Genomic DNA, 22,308 nt, shown 5'->3' on the forward strand with positions numbered 1-22,308 from the left:
TTAAAAGAAGATTTTACTTTTCACTTCTTAACATGGATCCCTATTCATAACAGAAATCAAGAAGCATTATTACAGGAAAGTCAAGTTTTATATTATTAGGTTGTAAGTGTTATGTTACCATTATCACATTTTATATTATAATTGCTACACCAGCAAAAACAAATACTATTTTTTCCTTTGGAATCAATGAAAAACATTATGATAAATATAAGAACCAATTTATGTCTAGTCAGTCTTGAAAACCTCCCAGTACTTAATTCTTATTTCCCTTCCCACATCTACAAATCTCTGGCATACGTAGAAGAGATGCACAGATGCATAGAGGAAATTGAAATTAGGTCAATTATGTTCCACCCTGGTAGTGTTGGCAAGCTTTCTGTATATATATAAGACATGTCCTGTATTTTAATGATTTTGTTCTGGCGTCTTGTACCCTAAATGTCCTATATTCAGCTTTTTTCATTAAATTACAAAAATTTGGCAGTTAGAGCTACTTTTCAAATCTAACTGGGCATCCTGTGTTTTTTTTTATTTGCTAAATCTGGTGACCCTACACCTTGTCATCCCTTGTTAAGAGTCTTTTAGTAAGTAGACTCATTTGTATATTTCTCAAGTCCACTCTTGTCATCAGAAATGATCATTTTTAGAATGAAGTGTCACTGGTGTAACAGAAGACCATTTAGCATGCTCAGATGACAGAATTAGTTGGTATTTAAAGCCATTCTACTCTTATGGTCTCCCTTTACCTGAAAGGTGATGAATATACATACTTCCCTTGTTCATTATTACATCAGTCACAGAAACATGTCCTGGAGATCTTAGTACAGTGTCATTATTGAATATCTCAGAAATTGAGTTGTCTAGGTAAATATTAGGATTTCTATGTTGAGGTCTCTGGTGAAAAGAAATAATGAATTAACTTATAAAACAATATGTGAAGGAGAATAGTTTGTTAGAGAAACAAGGGATATTCTTGTAGCTGTGGTTCAAAAGCCTGTTTTTACATATTCTCCACTGCCATCTGTTTTGGAGAAGTGCTGCCGAGCATATTAAGTTTAGAACATCTTAATTTTTTCTTTACAGTTATAGACGTCATTTGGATGGCAAATTCTTATGGTGAAAACCTAATGACTACCGGTTGCCTATCTAGAGGGGAGATTGAAGTGGCTTCCATGATAAAACCAAAAAAAAAAATGTTATTTCATGAATAATGACTAATATGGTAGATATTCTGTTGCAGCGTCTCAAGTGCATACGAACTTATGTATCCAAAGCAATTGAAAGAAGCCACCACACACATATGTAAGTCTAGATAATTGAGGCCTCAAAGTGGGTGTGTGTACCCCAGGAATGTGCAGAATGGTTCGTTGGGGTGTAGAAAAAATATTTTAAGAAACATGTTTTTTATCCTGCCCTTTCCTATTTTAAATCTTGTAAATGTTTTACAATTTGCATAAGTACATCAGTACACACACACAAACATATAATTTATAAATAAATAAACTTCAGTGGAGGTGCACTTACATTTTTTTACTTATAAGGGTAAACAATAGAAAAAAATTGAAAATTACTAATACTTCCTGAAAATGAGAGATAAATTTAGAGTGCAGATATAGTGAAATTCATCCAAGTATTTTATAGTGTGTCCATAATCCCAATATTCTAATGACTCTATCCTGTTTTAAAGCCTTAGAACCTGATGGGGGTGGAATTAAAGTTGTAAAGAGGTTGCTTTTTTGGAATTCTTAAGTAGCAAAGAAAATTTTCTTTCACCATACTTGATATGTAGCAGAAACTTACATTAATTATACCTCTCATAATTGTTCCTACAAACCCATTTGCACAAATAAAGCAGATTATAGTTTAAGAGTGTCCACTGTAACATTTTTTAATAGCAAAAAGAATTGGAGATAAATATCTATCATTAGATGTTCATCAATACATATATATCATTATATATTTATTATTTATGAAATCCACGTTGTTATTCTAATAAGACAAGCTTTCTAATATATGATGGAAAATGGGGGGGGGAGTTGCAAAACTATATGGAATTTTATCATCCAGTATATATTGAAAACCATACACGTGTTTATCTTTGTAAATGCATGGATGATTTCAGAAAGAGTGCATAAGAACCTGAACAGTTGTGAACTCTGAGAATCAGAACCAGAAAATCAGGAGATGGGAGGAACTAAGGGGGAAGGGACTTCTTTTTCACTTTTTTTAACTTTTTTTATTTGAAAATTTTACTATAAGTACATATTAATTTTATCATTGTTAAATTAATGTTTTAAAAATTAAAACAAATATTATTGCTTTCTTTGAATTAACAGCTATTTATAGCATAGATATGTCTACTCAACATAAAATGAAGTGGGAGTGGAATAGTAACCACATTATTTGAATAATAATGTAAGTAGACACAACCTTTAAGACCAAGAAAATATCTTTGAGTGTCTACGTAAGAATAATCAAGCAGTGACAAAACTATAGCTCTAAGTTAGCATCCCTCATGTGATTCTTGATATTATACTGACTTCTTTTATTATGATATATTTCATTTACAAATACATACAATATGAACATCTATGTTTCTATCATTGAGCTTAAATAATAAAACATATTGTAAACACAATAGGAACTGTGGTTGCTTTTAACTAATCTAATCTGCCTCCCTATCCCTCAAAGACAATTGCTATTCTATACTTGGTGTTTAATCATTCCCATAACTGTTCTTACACTTCTACTTGATGTATGTGTATCATATATATAGCATAATATATAGTACATATTATGAATAATATACAAATATATAAACAATATATAGTATAATTTTGCATAAACTCTATACAAATGGTACCGCAAAGTATTTATCCTTCTGCCTTACTACATCTCAAATACCTAAATGTAAAAGCTAAAACTGTAAAACTCCAAGAAGAAAACGTTGGTGTAAATCTTCATTACCTTGGATTAGGCAATGATTTCTCAGTTATGACACCAAAAACACAACCAAAGGGAAAATAGGTAACTTGGACTTCATCAAAATGAAAATGTGTTTCAAAGGAGAGTATGTAAGTCAGGGTTCTCCAGAGAAATAGAACTAATAGGCTGTCCGTGTGTGCACATACACACGCACACACATAAAGAGATTTATTAGAAGGAACTGGCTCGTGTGATGATGGAAGCTGGCACGTCCCAAGATCTGTGGGGTGAGCTGGCACACTGGAGACCCAGAGAGCTGATGTAGTTCCAGTATGTAGGCTGGCAGATTTGCAACCCAGGAAGAATCAGTGTTTCACTTTAAATCCAAAGGCAGGAAAAAAGTGGTGTCCTAGTTCAAAGGCTGTCAGGCAGGAAGAATTCTCTATTCATTGGGGAAAGTCAGCCTTTTTGTTTTATTCAAGACCTCAACTGATTAGATTAGTCCCACTTACGTTATGGAGGGAAAGAAGGCAATCTGCTTTACTCGGTTAACTTATTTAAATATTAATCTCACCCCAGAACACCTAGAATGATGATTGACCAAATATCTGGGCATCTTCTGGCACAGTCACGCTAACACATAAAATTAACCATCACAGATACTGCCAAGTAAATGAAAAGACAATGCACAAAATTGGAGAAAATATGTGCAAATCATATACCTGATAAGGGTCTAGCGTCCAGAATATATAAATAACTTTTCAACTCAAAAATAAAAAAACCAAGTAAACCAATTTTAAAATGGGCAAAGGATTTGAATAGACATTTCTCTATAGAAGATACTGTATACAAATCACCAGTGAGCACGTAAGGAGATGCTCAACCTCATTAGTCATTAAGGAAATGCAATCAAAACCAAATGAGAAACCACTTCACACTTACTAGGATGGCTTTAATCAAAACTATAGACAATAACAAGCATTGGCAAGGATGTGGGGAAATTAGATCCCTCTTATATTGCTGGTGGAAATGTAAAATGGTGCAGCCACTTTAGAAAAACATTTGGCAGTTCCTCAGAAAGTTAAACCTAGAGTTACCACATGACCAAGCAATCCCACTCCTACATGTATAGGAGGAATGAAAACATATGGCCACACACACAAAAACTTGTACTCAAATGTTCCTAGCAGAATTATTGATAATAGCCAAAAGCAGAAACAAATCCAAGTACCCATCAAATGATAAATGAATAAATAATTGCAGTATAGCCATACAATATGATACACTGTGCTGTGAAAAGGAATGAAGTACTGAGAGCTCCTACAACATGGATGAACCTTGAAAATGTTAAGCTAAGTGAAAGAAGTCAGATGCAGACGTCCATATGTTGTATGATTCCATTTATATGAAATGTCCAAAATAGGCAAATTCATAGACACAGAGAGTAGATTAGTGGTTTCCAGGGACTGGGGAAAAGGAGGAATGGGGAGTAACTGCTAGTGAGTAGGGAGTTCCTTTTGCGAGTGAGGAAAATGTTACACAGTTGACCCTTGAGCAACACAGGTTTCAACTGCACAGGTCTACTTGTGCATGGATTTTTTTTTCAATAAATACATGGATTTTCCTATATCGTTCAAGGGCCAGCTCTAAAAATTGATTATTGTGGTGTTTATACAACATATAAACTGTACTAAAAACTACTGAAATATATACTTTAAAAAAGCAAACTTTGTGGTATGTAAGTTATACCTCAATAACAAAGGGGGGAAACTACATATAACTTTAATTTTATAGCAAAATGTTGGCTATTTCTAGAAAATTAGTTGGATGGTGCTTCTGACAGTTTTTCACTTTATTTGATTTAGTTGAAATGTGCTAATTTAGAACATTTTTATTTATGGAAAAGGAAAGGGATGTATTTCCTACAACAAGTATAAAAGTATCCTTTACGTGACAAATTTCAGTTCACTCTTAAAAACGGGTATGGCATTTTGCATTCCAGAAATATTTATTTTTTACCAGTCCATCTGCTCCTTGAACATAATATAGATAATAAAACACAGTATCCAAAGTAAGAATTCTTTACTTTGTCTGGTATGCATGATACCTCCTCTTGGGTGAATGGCTGTGCTATTTTCAGGGTTATCTTGCACTTATTCTGTCTGACAGAATGGATGAGAAGACCCAGAAATGAAAATGAATTGTTATGAGTGGCATCAGATCAACAAATCCCAGTTACTTGAGGGGGAAAGCTTATTTTAACCATTAGCAACTTTGCTCAATAATTTATATGTAAACGTCTATCATGTACTAGGTGTGACTGGTACCCTGATTGTGTATTTACATCAGCAACAATGAGACCACCGTGATCAAGTGCCACTCCCTTCGTTTATCACTAACACAACTCTTCCAGGTAATTGAGGCCTTCCTTCCACCTGAGAAGTGATGGCACTTTAGATACAATCCATGGCCTCGAAATAACCCAGCAAAGTCATTTACTCTTCACTGGCCAAGAGGAAGCAACTCCCTACTCCGAAATTCCAAGGTGAAAGGCCAATGACTTTAGATGGCCACTGTCACCCTGGTTTAGTCCTAGAACATTTGAACTGACCAAAGCCCACGACTGCATTGCTGGGTGGTGCACTTTTACGTGAACACTGAACAAACACAGGAATATATATTTAAATAAATTACTTTCTTGGATAAACATTTGGGGAAGCTCTGGAGGCAGTAGATTTTCATAATTTTGACTGACTTCATTTTAGGTAAAGGGAGACCGTGATGGACTCCAGCTAAAGACATCTGCTTCTTACATCAAATAACTGAGAAGGACTTCTAGAAGCTTTCAGATAGGCATTCAATTTAATTACTTTTTCAAAACATCTAATTATTTCCATTAAATGTGAAAATTTTCTTTGTGAAATTTTAATTTTATGTATGTTCTCTGGTGATTAAAAGGAATTTCAAGGGTTTGGTATAAAGCAATGTGCTCTTAAAGATAAATAAATATTCTCTTCCCCTATAACTTCCTAGTCATGATTCTGTTCCATGAGAGGCAACGTAATATTTGAATCTTCCAGGTAGGTTTCTTTCCTGAGATATACTATCAACATTCACTCTAGCTACAGGCAGAGGTGAAAATATCTACTTACTGCTCTACTACAATTTTGCAGTTAAATTCTCTTCCATACAGACTTAGCAGTATCAGTTATGTTGCTTTATAGCTATATTACATCTTGTACCACTGAGGTAAAATTGTGCCTTCCTTGCTAGTTAAAACTTAAAAAGTAGTCTTAAACTAAAAAGCAGCTGAATTTCTGTAAGGACTGCAGTTTGGTTTTAGAAACTTAGGCTGAACCACCAGATGTTAAAAAAAAACCTGAAGAAACGGAGAAGTTGTATATTGTTTGATGATTGGCATTTTAGCTGGGCTCTGTGGATCACTGTAATAGTGTATGTCATTTCTGGTCTTGAACGTAAGTGAATGTATTTAATTCAGCTGTAATGTTCAGTACCAAAAGAGTTCTTTGGTGGTTGGTTGCTTAAAGAGGCAGGGAGTTGTTAATTGTATTGTGTTACTTAGAGAACTTCATTGTGTGAGAGTGTGTGTGTGTGTGTATGTTTGTATATAAATCAGCTAAAATTCAAAGAAAAATTTCTCATTTCAGAAAGAATAGTTTGTTCATTGAAATTAATGTTTCCTCAGCATCATCTTTTTCTTAACATATTGAACTTGGAAAAACTAAAGTTGGGAACTAAAATTAGCACTACCATCATTTTGTTCTTTTGTTAAAAGGGAAACTGCCTCCTCACCGTGAGTGACAGTCAAAACAATACCAAATGCCAAAAAAAGAGTAAAAATTAATCATACTTGGATATGAGACAAAGCACTACTTTTTTTTTTTAACAAAATCACCATAGTGCTTTAGGATGTTAGTGTTAATGCTCAGACTTCATTGATATTCATTAAGACCCAAACTAAATGTCCACTGTAACATTTACTGTATGTAGATAAGCTTGGCTTCTCCATTCTAAATTTTCAAACTGCTGTCTAACATGATTTCCCACTTCCTCTGTGTTCAGAGGGTTGGAAAAGCCAGCAAGCACAGTAATTACACATGTTTTTACCCTAACCAGTTCATTTGCAGTTTATGCATGCGTATGACAAAAGGGTTGCTTGCCATGTGTTCAAGACTAGATACAGAGGGAATTCTAAAGTCAAAATCTTTGTCCTCAAGAAATTCACATTTTAGGGTAAATCATTTCTAGTGAATATGGTATTACTAGAGACATTTTGGGGAAAAAATTGTTAAGAGGATTCAGAGGGAAGAGACCATAGCATTTGGGCAATTGGATCTGAAAGAGTTGGGGCAAGTTCATTTCAGGCATAGAAAGCAGAGTTGCAGGTTGATTGATTTGCCTGGAGCACAGATCTGGATAAGGATGTGAGAGGAGACGAGGCTAGGGAAATACACAGGGAATAAATGAGAAACCATTTTATGTCCAAGGGCAGCTTTGTGTAGGTTTTATGATCATATTTGCAGTGCTCTAACACCATTGGTGAAATCTGGAAGAAAATGCATTGGACTAGGAGATTTTACAGTTAGGAAAGTTTGCTAGGATGCTACTACAAAGGTCTGAACAAGATATGAGCAGAATCTAAGCTAATTCAATGTGGGTGAGCCCTGAGAGTCAGTCTTCATGCTTCTTCCATTCTCCATGTATCCAGTTGTTTACCTAAACTCAGAGATTTTGAGTTAGTTTTTAAAAATCCTCGACCTAAAAATAATCATGGAAATGCACAAACATTAGATTCAAGGATATTCATTTGTAGTCTTGTCTACAATGGTGAAAACTGAAAACAACTTAGTGTCCAAAAATAAGGCATTGGTTAAGTAAACCATGATACATCCATCCAATGGAGTACTATAGAGTGTTTGCAATTAATGTTTAAATAAATTTGAAGACACAAGACATTCATGATATATTTAGTTAAATAAAAAGCAAGCCATAAAAGAATATGTAGACTAAAACTATGTAGATTTTTGTCATGCATATATACATGTCTAAAACTTGAAGGACAGACACTTAAAATGTTATTAGCAATTACTGTTCCTGTTGGTATTATAGGATATTTTTCTTTTTGTTATCTATATTTTTAATTTTTATCATGACTATGGATTATTTTTGAATCTGAAAAAAGTTATTAAGTTTAAGGATAGGAGGTAAGAATTTTAAGGGCTTGAGGAATGAAAAATGGTCCCAACTTAGGTGACCACTGACTTTGCATATGTAACGCTGCTACTGACTCTTCATTACTAAACGGCTTTCCTAACCTTGCCTTCTTCAAATGCTTATCAGTGTATGCCACACAGCTCCCACATAGCCATGGCGTGGAGTGAAATAAGAATTACCACGCCATCATTATTAATTACTATAATCATTCATATATTATATTATATGCCAGTCACTAGGTTAGAAATATTCACATATTTTTGCTTCTTTATCTTCTATTGTGTGAACCAGTCCTGGGAGTTTTATTATTATCCCCATTTGCAGATTAAGGAGTCGGATGCTGAAAGAGCGTAAGTGAAGTGCAGAGCACTGATTTAAACTCAGATTCCAAGGTCAGTGCTCAAAGAACAATGTAACAATTTCAATTTTTTTTTAATGATTGTTCTGATTTTTATTTTTTAAAATAATAAAAGAAGGGTGTAGTAAAGTTTGCCTCGTCATACATTTATGAAAGGTCGGATATCATTGTATGAATTAAAAAATATTTATTTAATCACTCAAAAGGGACAGGAACGTTATGTCTAGTGAAGTAGGTGCTTTCAAGTAGCAGAATCAATCACTTCTCACACCAAAAATGTTCTCTACATTATAAGATTTTTCTTTTGACTTTAGAGTGAAATTCACTTATCCTCCTGGGCCTGGGCCTGGTATCTTTTGTACTTAATGCATGTCTTCCCTACAGGATTTCCTTTGGGAAATTTTATTATAGATGGTCACAATACCTATTCATTTATTTCAGCTTCTAGAAATTAGTAATACTGCCTTTGTCACCATTTAACTTTCCAAGAGTTTTGAATTTAAGACAATTTAACTTAGCACTCTATATCTTCTTTTTTTTTCTTTTAATTTGCCCTCTCATCTGTCAAGTGACCCAGGACAGGGGTTAGCACTATACATAATTTATTCAAAGGTAAAGAGATGGAGGGAAACAGCTCGCCACTCTTTAGATACCATTACCCTTAGAACTTAAAAATCATAGAACCTGGACTTTCAAAGAACTGTGGAGGTCAGTCAATCTATACATAGTAAAGAAAGTCCATCTCTGTATTTTGATGTTTTTCTTTTGTTATTCAAGTTAGAACTTCTTTCCCTTTTTTCTTTTCTTTTCTTTTCCTCTTGTCTTTATTAGAAATCTCCTAGAAAACTAAATGTGTGGATAAATGTAATGAGAAAAACGAATTAAGAAAAATCAAGTTGATGAGCAGAGGTCTTAAGCTCACCTTTACAATCAAGCCAAGATTATCACATTTGTGATCCTTATGATTTTAACACACAAGGAGGAAAGGTTGGCCTGACGATCTCAGACTCACAACATTTCAGATCTGGAGAGGACTTCAATAGTAAACTTCTTTCATATCACTACGTAGAATTAGATGTGTATATTGATAAACAAAGTGTGCATATTTTTGACAGAACAAAAAAAAAATCAAGATTGTAAAAGCTCTCAGAGAACTGCTGGCCTTTATTCTGTACTAGATTCTTCTCATAATCTTTCAACGCATATTTTTCCATTCCCATTTCAAGTCCTTCGAGATGAGCAGCTGCCCCCATTTCCCACTGAAACATAGTTTCATCATCCAGTAGTTTCAGAAGCACCTCTTCCTGGACTCCAGGCAAAAGGATCACTGTTTCATTTTGTTCTCTTACTCCTATTTCCTTTTTCTGTTGGGCATGAAATGAGGGGCCACACTTGAAGTCTCACGGTTCTTGGTGGCCGAGTAACCGCAAAAAGAGCAGCCGTATCTGAAGATTAGAGCCATGGTTGGTATGCTGGGAATTGTAGCCTCTCTGCCTAATTCCAGCTTCTGAAATCCAGCATATTGCCCCAACTACCAGGAAAATAAATGCCTAGTTTCTGAGTTATTCCAGCACTCGACTATTCTTATATTTTTAGCTTGTATTTTCTTTTCACCTCTTGGTCATTAGGAGCAGCAAGGCAAAAATTGAACAATTTCACCAGAATTGTTTATATTCTCTTGCTGAAATGAATGTGTGGCCCTGGCCCATAATATTTATACGTGTTTTCCTTTTTACTTAATTGTAATTAACATGCTGTTTATTGCATTCCTTTTACCTTTCCTTAAGAATTTGCTTTTTCCTTCAATTGTTTGCATTGGTATCTTTTGAATTTCCTCCCTCTTATTTATTTTTTGGCATAAATAAAAATTGGTGCTACAGTGGGAGTTTGATAAAGCTTTTTATTATGTTCCCTTTTGTCCAACAGCAATCATGAGGCATAAAAAAATCTAAACAGTTTGCCAGAGTTACATAACAAAAAAAGAAGCAAAGTTTTTAATAAGACTTTGTGTTAGTTTTCCGCATTGTTTTTATTAAAGGTCCAGATCGCCGTCTGTTATTATTGTTAATTTTTTTTCTCTAAATCCTTTAGTTTTTTTTTTTCCTATCCCTTAATTTAAATTTTCTCAGAATTCCTTACATTTTTTTGGTCTTCTTTTTGAAATGTCTTTTTGATTCTAGCCTCATTTCTTACCATTTGTTTTGTGGATACTGTGGAGCAGAAGTACATTCTCTTAGTTCAGTGGAGTGGTATTTTCTCCTCCAGATCATTAGTCAGGGAGAGCTAGTTAAAAACCTAATATTCCCATATTTATAAAACATATCCCTTCTGTATATTGTTTAGTAAATTGTGTTAGAAACATTGATAACCTATTTGGGAAAAACAAACAAACAAACCTAGGTCATTCTCACCTTTACCATACCCCCAAACAAATCACAAATATATTAAAAGATTAAGTTTTTTTTTAAAAATCTAAACTTCCAGGAGAAGAATTTCTATGGATTTTAAAACAATGTAAGAAACCACAAGAGAAACGATTGATATCATTTCCTTTTTAGTTTAATATTTAATTTGTAAAATTTAATGTGTTCCTGCACTGTTGGTGGGAATGTAAGTTGGTACAGCCACTATGGAAAACAATTTGGAGGTTCCTTAAAAAACTACAAATAGAACTACCATATGATCCAGTAATCCCACTCCTGGGCATATACCCAAAGAAAACCGTAATCCCAAAAGAAACATGTACCATAATGTTTATTGCAGCACTATTTACAATAGCCAGGACATGGAAGCAACCAAAATGCCCATCAACAGATGAATGGATAAAGAAGATGTGTCATATATATACAATGGAATATTACTCAGCTGTAAAAAGGGATGAGATGGAGCTCTATGTAATGAGGTGGATAGACCTAGAGTCTGTCATACAGAGTGAAGTAAGTCAGAAAGAGAAAGACAAATATTGTATGCTAACTCACATATACGGAATCTAAAAATGGTACTGATGAACTCAGTGACAAGAACAAGGACGCAGATGCAGAGAATGGACTGGAGAACTCGAGGTTTGTGGGGGGCGGGGGGTGAAGGGGAAGCTGAGACGAAGCGAGAGAGTAGCACAGACATATATATACTACCGACTGTAAAATAGATAGCCAGTGGGAAGTTGTTGTATAAAAAGGGAGTTCAACTTGAGGATGGAAGATGCCTTAGAGGACTGGGACGGGGAGGGTGGGGGGGACTCGAGGGAGGGTGGGGGGGAGTCAAGGGAGGGAGGGAATACGAGGATATGTGTATAAAAAGAGATGATTGAACTTGGTGTACCCCCAAAAAAATAATAAATAAATACATTAAATTTTAAAAAAAAGAGAAAAATTTAATGTGTTTGACTAAATGTAAATATACTTTAAAAAATTCTTAGTATTTTAAGGCAACAGTAAAATGTATGTATGCAACAGATACGTCTGAAAAATAATTGATACCTTATATATCATAGCAATCAATAATAAGTACATTAATGCCACAGTATAAACATTAAGAAAGAGTATGAACAGACAATTCTCAAAGATAAGGGCCAATAAATGAACAATAGTCATTTGAAAACATTTATCCTCATCTATAACCAAAGAAATAAAAGTTAAAACAGTACGTCACTGCCAGTACTGCTTATAAAGTCACAAAATTGAAACATCAATTTAAATGTTAGTGACATTTATGGGACTCTGGTTTTAATTTCTTTTTTGAAACTCCTAAGTTTTAAAATTTCTACAATGAGCATGTGTTACTTTCATAATAGAAAAATTAACACTTTAAAATATATGCGGATGTGTATTTAATCTCTTCTCTCCAACCTAAGACATGACTAAGAAGTGTACACATTTTTAAGTGGTTTCTACTGATTCTGTTTCCTAATTCCACTATATTTCAGCTAACCTAAATATTGTTTGTTCCTTGAAAATAAAAATTAACGAAAGCAGAGATTTTTCCAAGCTAATGACATCCTATGGTAATACTTCACAGCCAGGATAGAAGAGGCCTTATGATAAGTGCTGTTTTGTGGAAAGTGTTTTCTGTAAGGTCAACAGCCTGTACCAGTCTGACTCCATAATTAAACTTAGACATCGTCTGAGGCGTTGAGGTGAAGTGTTCTGGAATTGTTTAGGGCTCTGGGGAAAAGGATTTGCCATAATAAAAGGAAATTTTAAGAGAAATAGGAGAGGTATGTATTTTTCTTTAGTGACAAACTATAGATTCTCTCCATTGACTTTGAAATGTTGTTAATTTCAGTGTAAAGAATCTTCGAGTTTTTGTGAAGATCTCTTTAAATGGATCCCTTAGAGAAGTAGAAGGTAAACATTATATAGGACTTCATTCATTACAACCCAAATTTATTCATAGCCAGACATCTTTTTTTATAAGCAGTTTACTTAAGCTATCTGGTCATTCCCCATAGTAACCCTCTGAAGTAGGTACACTGAATTATTCATTTCACAAAAGAGGAGGAAATCGAGATGTAACAAGTCTAAATAGACAGACCAAAGGTCCACTACAAGGGCATGAGAGAGGTAGGATTTGAGCCCAGACAAGTATGACTGTAAAGATTGAATTTGTACCTTGAATACTATATTGTTTCCACATTATACTTCAGTAATCCTAACTTTCCTCCCAACAACTGACCCCAGCTCTACAAAGGGCACTGCACAGTCTGACATAATCTGCCCACCTTACCCTTGCTTTTGGGTGGCAAAGCAGAAGGGGCTTGGGTTCTCTGTTCTAACTTGGGTTGAATCTTTATTCTGCTATCGTGTTCCTGTTAGTTATTTCTTCACCTGTGAAATGGGGGAAAAGAATACCTGAGAGAGCTGCTCTGAAGATTGAGATACCATATGTGAAAGTGCTTAGAACAGTGCTTGCCAAATAGTAGATGTTTAATAAATAATATTCGTTTCCTTTCTTCCTTCCCTTGCCAAACAAAAGTCATTCTTCCTGACCAAGTCAGTTTGCATGAAAATGCTTCCATGGCTCTCAGTGTATTATAGAATCCTTAGGAAATTTACACATTAGATCAAAAGGACCTTAGACAGGGATCTCAGAGGCTTTTAATCCTCCAGGTTTGGGCAGAGTACGCTGTGAGAAGCCAAAACAGAAGTTGATATAACTTGATGGTCTGAATTCTCTTTTTTCTGGATTTGGGCAGGCTTTTTATACTCTTGTTTCTATGACTCTTGCTCCTCTTTCAACTCTCCTACATAACCCTGCCCCCTATTTCCAAAATACATTTTACACAACTCAACTCTAGCACAAACTGCTGATATGTGATATCTCAAAGATGCCTTATCATTTCCTGCTCCCACAATTTTTTTCCTGCCAGATGCTCTCTCTGAAATAACTGTCTACTCAAAATTTATCTTTTATCTTCAAGACCCAACTCAGTTCGTCCTCTTTCATATATGTGCTCTGACCACTCTGGATGGAAGAGACCTCGCTTTTTACTAAACCACTGTAGCCTGAGTATCCCTCAATTGACAGGTTGTAGATACTTTTGTATTTTAGGGCTGAAAAAGGACTGGTTGGAAGATGGTTTAAAACGGCATCTGATTAACAGTCCCTTATGCTGCGTCTCCCAGCTCCTCACTCAACTATCTATGTAACCAGCAAAAATCAAATTCTCACAAATATGCTAAAATCTAAGACCAATAGGCAAACTATTATCAGAATTAGGAAGGAATTGCTGCAATTTAAAGCCCAAAAGAACTGGATTGAGAAACTTTAAAAACTGCTTTCTCACTAAAAATAGATTAAAATTCTTGGCCTAAAAGTAGAACCACCCTTTGCTCCTCTTCAACTGTTCACCCCCACTCAGACACGCAGGAGCCCTGTTAGTCACCACCAGCAGCCAGCAAAAAGATAATGTGGTGGGGAGCGGCCACCCCTCTTATCAGGCAGGTGATATTTTATGGGGTGTCCAGAATGCTATCCCCTAACCCCTAACACAGTGATGCAAAAGAATTAAAAATAATAATGGAAACTAGAAAAAGTGATTCAGGAACATGCCAAAAAAAAAAAAAAAAGGCAGGTATGTCAATACTCATTTTTTTTTAAGTCAGATATGGGAGGTGGGAGCGGAGGATGAGCTGGATGAAAGTGGTCAAAATGTACAAGCTTTCAGTTATAAGGTAAATATGTACTAGGGAAGTAATGTACAACATAGTACATAGTAATGTACAACATACGGTTAACACTGCTATATGGTATACAGTATTTGAAAGTTATTAGGAGAGTAGATCCTAAGAGTTCTCATTACAAGGAAAAAACTTTTTTTTTTGGTATCTACAGGAGGTGATGAATATTAACTGAACTTATTGCATAATACTTTTATAATATATGTAAACCAAACCTTTATGCTATACACCTAAAACTTAACACAATGCTGTATGTCAATTATGTCTTAATAAAACTGGGAAAGAAAAGTCAAATGTGAGGCCAAACATAAAATTAATGAGAAAGAAAGTATTTAATATTGATAAAAGTTACAGTGAAGATATCATTATGAATCTCTTCAAATAACATAATGGCTGAAGTGTATAAAGTAAAAAGTATTAGAAATATAAGGAAAAACAACAAAAATAATTATTGTGGAAGAATCACATATATATCTCAGGCTATGAGAAATCCAGTAGGAAAAAAGTAAGGAAAAAATACATTGGAATAATATCTTTAATAATATATCATAATATATAAGGTGATATATATGTACATATGTACTTATATATGATATATATGTCAATAGATATACAGATAGATAACCAAACCAGCTTTCAGCAAAAGCATGTATGAAATATTTAGAAAAAATTTTATAGTATTTGTCTCAAAGAAAGAATCAAGAAATTCCAGTAATTAGAAATCCATTCATTCTAATTTCCATATACTATTACTAGACATTAATAAGGACAAAAAATAGACACATATTACCACTGAGTTAAAGCAAGAACTTAAACTACAATTACAAACCATTTAGAAATTAACAAAAAATGACAACCTTCTATATCAAACTACAGAATAACACCAAAGCTACAACCAGAAGCAGTCTTCGAAGGAAAGAACTAATACGTTTTTGTTTAATGGATTTTTTCTCGTATGTTCTAATAAGTTTGCATTTCTTAAAATGAAGCTCTGGCCACTTCAGTATTTCCTGATTAGTACTCCATACATGTAAAATACCACTTAAAAGAAACAATATGCTGGGCCTAGTATCTACTCGTATACTCTCTACTCACGTTTGTTTTGACCTATATTTGCCAGTTCTCCATTTCCTTGGGACACCAACCAGTTGGCACCATATTTGATCGCCTGATGCTCACTTCAGGCCTCTTTCAATTTCATATTTCTTTAAATACAGTTTCTGACTTTGACCCTCAGCACTTGCTATTTTATAGTTACTCTTTGGTTCCACACGGCAAATGTTACCAGTAAGAGACACTCACACCTTCTGTTCAGGACACAAGGAGCCTTTATATGTTGGAAGAACCCCACCTTGCCTCCCAACAAGAGGAGGGAAATCACAGATAGAGAATCAATTGTAATTTACTACGAGGGTCTGTTGTCTTTATGGTCCCTTGTAAGTTTATCACAGAATTAAACAAATACATATGTGCGTATACAGTTACACACATATACCTGCATGTGTACTACACACATAAATGGAGGATGCAAAAGCTATCTTCTAGAGATAAATCCGAAGTTATAAAAAATATATACATTTTAAACTTTTAAGTTCTATTTCAATGACAATCATTTGAACTAAAATGAAAAGATTTTTTTTCCTTTTATTTTCTGAACTTCCTGTGTTCGGTAAAATCATGAGTACGGTATATTGATGTCAAAATATTAGGGTGGATATAGAACTTATATACTGGACTCTCAGATATACAGATAAATAAAGTAGGTTTCTATTACATCTCATTCCTCAATTCAAATGCTGTATTTACTTTTCCTAAATTTTTCGCTGAATTTATTAGCCATCTTACTATTTCTGCAGCAGCTATACCCCTTAATAAACTACAGTGCATTTTCTCAATTCCAAGTTATTTCCAACAACAAAACTGTCAGTTTCTTGTAAAGAAACTATGAATAGTTGCTATTGTCAACTATGGTAACATAAAAGAAGAAGACGTTTGGTCCTTATTTCTGTAATACTTCTCACTGAATTACGTGTATATACAGAAAGACAAACTGATCTGCTCAAAATAATTCATGCAGTATTCAAACCTAATAACATTTTTTCTCCAATGTAGACGAGGGTCCAATGTATCTCTTACACTGGACATGAGTAGCTTGGGGAATGTCGAACCCTTTGTGGCCACACCAACCCCACGGGAGAAGGTAGCAATGGAGTATCTGCAGTCAGCCAGCCGAATTCTCACAAGGTCGCAGCTGAGGGACATCGTGGCAAGTTCACATTTACTCCAAAGTGAATTCATGGTGAGCCTGCTGTTTATGATTCATGCTTCAGGAGGTATTTTGATACACTAGGCACTAGGGGCACATTCTAAAATGACACTCTCCTCCACTCAGGCAGCTTACAGTAAAATGGTTACAGTTCGAAAGCTTAAGTGCAACGATTTTAGATACACCCTGCATCTCAACTATTGGTAAGTGTTCAAACTAGAACTTGATAGCTAAATTGAGGCAGAGTATATAGGAGCTGGCGAGGCAAAGAAGCAGCAAGAAGGAGCTGCGCATTCCAGGATGAAGGCACAGCCTCGCTGTCCTCCTTTAATTCCCTGCTTGGGAATTAAATTGTTCAGTTTGACAGGAGTATTGCAATCAAGGTGGGAAGTGACAAAAACTGAGCTTCAGATATAAAAGAAACCCAAGTCTTAATACATATTTAAGGGTTTGAACTTATCTTGTGTTTTATAAAGATGACTATCTGCAGTAGAATCAGCATTAGAAAGAGTTATTTTGGAGACTCCTGTGATGATGGTTGAAACTAAAATAGTAGCAGTGAAAACTGCGAGGTCTATAGGGATCTATAAGAAGTGGACTTAATAGCGTAAGACAGCCAAGAAGACGGGAGAAGTTAGGGATAACATTCCCGTTTTTAGACTTGAGCCACAGATGCATATAGTGCCCTCTCATGAAATAAGGAACGGTGGTGAGTTTCATTCAGCTAAAAATGATGGTGACCCATCAGTGTTGCTGGTGATAACTTAATGCACAAGGGGAGTATCCATTTTATAGACCCCCTTGCATCTTAAAGCAGTTGTCCATTTTAAGCCATATCTGTTGGGTATAATGAATTGACCATTTTAGGGTCAGTTCAGGTGTTTGCAACCACCCTAATGATGAAGGAGCCAACCATGGGTTAGATCTATCAGCTTCAAGTGTCCAAAGTAAAATACAAGCATGCAGTTTTAAAAATTAGGTTTTGTAGCATATAATCTTTTTATATATGAAAGAAAAGAAACCTGGGATGGGAAGGAGGATAAAAGAACCAGTTAATTATCACAAAGGTACATCTAGTATTCTTTTCTAGAAGCACAGATAGCTCTTTGTTCTGTGAGATGAGCCCTTAACATAGTCTACTTCCCTGAGACATGAGGCCAGCGAGGAATGCTGAGGAGAGAGAGAATGCTGGAGGATGACAAATTGTCAGTGTGTGTCAGAAAACAGGAAAGAGCGGGAAGGAGTAAAGATATTCACGGCTTTTCTAAAACAGACTAACGTGTTTGAAATTACCAAGCATGAACATGTGGTTTCTATTGAACAGTCAACAGTTTCGCTTATTTTGGTAACTTGGAGCTGAGAACTTACAACATTTAGTGGGAGCCGAGATTAGGAATAAATATCATAAATATCTAAAATAATGCAAGCTTAGGAATAAATATCATAAATATCTAAAATAATGCAAGCTTAGGAAATGATGTTTTAAAAGTAAGCTACTCCTCTCTACGGACCAAGTCTTCAATTCATAGGATAGTCAGGCTTTTCTTGAATTTTCCGATTGACTGAAAACAAGGACAATTTAAATAAATTTGTAGATAATTCCTTTCATTTCAATGAATATTAGGCTGTCAAGTTCTATTTTCTGATGGGGAAAGTGTAGGTAACAAAACTATCATTTTATGTGATGTAGGGATAAAAGATATTTTAATTCACATTGACCTTATCTAAGCAATCCTTTGCAGAATTTTAAGTTAGAGAACATACTATTTTGTATAATCAACTCCTTCAATATTTGTTTAGACCCTTTTGAAAACTCTGGCTTATTGTTTCCTTTGTCCCAGTCTGCGTCAGATGCTCACCTTTTAGATCTAACACATAGAGCCACTTCTGCTCTAATTGTTCCTTCCCCCATCATTTGACATGTATTCTGACTTAATAAAAATATTTGTATTCTTGTTAAGTGTGAGAGGACAGTGCCTAAATGCTCTTCACTACAAATGTTGCGTTTGCAACCACAAATGGAACAGTATAGTTATAAACCATTTCTTAATACCAAAAAATGCATCATATCATCATCACTTAAATCAACAAAAATGCCCTTTATATTTACCATTTGGGGAGGCAGTTTTTCATAATCCTAAAAGAGTCGCAATTAATGTTAAAAGAGAATCTTTCATAATAAAATTTTTGGTATTGAACCTACACAAAGATTGGAAGAAATCTGAGTACATTGTTTAAAAAAAAGCGACTTTTCAGCTGCCTGTTTATGTATTTCCAGCAATTAGAACAGGATTCTTAAAACCTAACCAAAGTTTTCTATGTCTCTTTAAAAACTACATATGAAATAATGCTTTCTAACACACAAAGTTGTTTCTTGGAATCAGCTTGTCAGGGTGCAGCTGATGTGTTTATGAAAGGAAGGGTGTTGGTCAACCAGAGGTGGTAGTCTGTTGTTTCATAAATGACTTTGAAGTCCAGTAGAGCTCTAGATCAGATGGCCCCCCGTGAAGGTTTTCTTTGTGGTAGCATTAGATACAGTATTTGATATCATTTATTTTTGCAGGAAATACCAATGAACTTTGTGGATCCCAAAGAAATTGACATTCCACGTCATGGAACTAAAAATCGCTATAAGACCATTTTGCCAAGTAAGTTTCTTGAATTAAATACTTTGCATTGTAAAGCACAAGCCTTCCCCATTCACCCCTACCTCACCATCTCCCATCCTCACAACTACCATATACACACCAAATTTGAAATTGCAAACACATCTCAAGACTAATAATCATTAAAGTGAAATTCCCTGGCAATCCCGTGGTTAGGACTCAGCGCTTTCACTGCTGGGGCCCGGGTTCAATTCCTGGTCAGGGAACTAAGACCCCACAAGTGGCACGTCCAAAAAATAAAAACAAAACTACTAATCATTAAAGTGGTATAAGATTAATAACTTTATATTGTATTATTCTTATTATAACAATCTGCTAACAATTCCAGTAGACACATGGTTCTAAAACTCTACCGTGGCACACATTATGGTCAATTGATTTTCGATAAGAGTATCAAACAATTCAGTGAGGAAAGGATAGTCTTTTCAATAAATGAGGCTGAGACCACTGGATAGCCACATGCGAAAAAAAATGAAGTTGGACCCTGCCTCATATAGCATACAAAAATTAATTCAAAATGGATCGAAGTCCCAACCATAAGAGCTAAAACTATAAAACTTTTCTCATAAAACAGATGTAAATTTTCATGACCTTGCATTAGTCAATGATTTCTAAGATATGACACCAACAGTACAAGTAACAAAAGAAAAAATAGGTAAATTGAACTTGATCAAAATTTAAAAAGTTTTGTGCTTGGAAGGACACCATCAGAAAATAGAAAGATGACACTGACACAAAATGGGAGAAAATATTTATAAATTATACATCTAATAAGGGACTTGTATCTATAATATATAAAGAAAGTATAACTCAATTATAAAAAGACAACCTATTTTAAAATGAGCGAAGGACTTGAATAGACATTTCTCCATAAGAGATATACAGATGGCCGATGAGCATATGAAAAGATACTCAATACCATTAGGCATCAGGGAAATCAAAACCACCAGGAGGTAACACTTCGTATCCACATGATTATAATAAAAAAGACAATAGAAAGTGTCGGCAACGATGTAGAGAAATTGGAACCTTCCTGCTTTGATGGTAGTAGGGATGTAATATGATACAGCTACTGAGGGAACAGTCTGGTAGTTCCTCAAAAGGTAAAACCTAAAGTTACTATATGACTCAGACATTCTACTCCTAGGTATACACACAAGAAAAATAAAAATGTGTGTCCACACAAAAGCAGTACACAAATATTTGTAACAGTATTATTCATAATAGCCCAAAGAGTAGAAATAACCAAAATACCCATCAGCTGATGAATGGATAAATAAAATGTAGTATATTCGCACAACATATTATTAAGCAATGAAAGTAATGAGGTAACTATGCACGCTACAACATGGATGAAGCTTGAACACGTTATGCTAAGTGAATGAAGCCATCCCTAGTGGCCTCATGTTGCATTATGCCATTTATATGAAGTGTTCAGTTAGGCAAATCTGTAGCAATAGAAGGTACAGTTGTTGCTTAGTGGTGGGAGGCATGAGATATAACTACTAAAGACTATGGAGTTTATTTGGGGAATAATGAAAATGTTACCCTTGCTAGAAACATGCTATATACTATTTTGTATCCTTACAGAAGAGTCTAGTAGCTTTAGGGCTGCCTCCAAAGCCAAACTGCTGGGGTTCATATTGCAGCTGCACCACTTACTGTATGGCCTTGGGTAAATTCCTTAGCTTCATCTGTGAAATGGGAGTAGCAGTATCCACGTCACAGGGTTGTCGTAGAGCCCAATGCTTTGCACATGATAAAGTGCTCCATGTTAGCTATTCTCATCATAACTCAGAAAGATATTATTGTTCCTTTCTCACAGAGGAAACTGAGGCTTATAGATACTAAAGAAGCAAGATTCAAACCCAAACACGTCTGCCCACACGCTCTCCACCTCTGATGGTGGCACCACTCCGTGAATTAAACGAATAAAAATTAACTCTGTGATGGCACACTTTAAACGAGTGAATTGTATGGTATGTGAATTATATCTCAAAAAGGCTGTTACCGAAAGACTTCATTGTGCATATCACCTAGAGTCCTCATGAAAAATCCAGAGTCCTATGCCCCACCCTGGAGATTCTTAAGGGGTTCTGTTGGGCCCAAGAATCTGCACTTCTGGCAAACACCCAGGTGATTCTGATACAGGTGATACCAAGACCACACTTTGAGAAACACTGTTTAGACTATGTTAAAACTAAATTTAACTCCATGAAACTTATCAATGTCAAGCAGTGTGCTAGATGCCCGGAACCAGTAAGGTATAAGGAGCAGCATATAAGATCAAGGAAGTCATGGCCAAGTGGAGAGACACGTAAACCAGTACTTATGTTCAATGTAAGAGCCAGAATAGAGATCTTGCCCAAGTGGTGTAGGAGGACTGAGTAATTAATTCTGCCTAGAAAGGCAAAAATACTTTGGAGAGGAAGCAATATTGTCAATCACTAAACAAACAGATATAGTTGGGGTTTTGGCAAAAATCCATAAACATCTCAAGGCAATAGCTCTGGAAAGATGGAGCCACGAAGATTTGTTTTAACTATTGACATTGAAATAGTAGAGTCTTCATAGTTCAGTTCATTAATTCACTCACAAAACACCAAATTCTCCATATTTATGGTCTTAATAGAGCAAGAACTACTGTTAATGGTGCCCTTAGGCTTCCCTTTCTGCTGG

General features: G+C 35.2%; 1 protein-coding gene across 1 annotated transcript in view; it reads left to right on the top strand.

Moving 5' to 3' along the window:
* Positions 1-22,308, top strand: part of PTPRR (protein tyrosine phosphatase receptor type R) — a 100,501-nt gene that overhangs the window by 35,669 nt on the left and 42,524 nt on the right. The window contains 2 exon segments of the mRNA XM_057743133.1: positions 16,810-16,996; positions 19,527-19,611. Coding sequence (XP_057599116.1) covers positions 16,810-16,996; positions 19,527-19,611 — 272 coding nt within the window.

The sequence above is a fragment of the Hippopotamus amphibius genome, chromosome 7 (genome assembly GCF_030028045.1).
Source record: "Hippopotamus amphibius kiboko isolate mHipAmp2 chromosome 7, mHipAmp2.hap2, whole genome shotgun sequence".
NCBI classification, from domain to species: Eukaryota; Metazoa; Chordata; class Mammalia; order Artiodactyla; family Hippopotamidae; genus Hippopotamus; species Hippopotamus amphibius.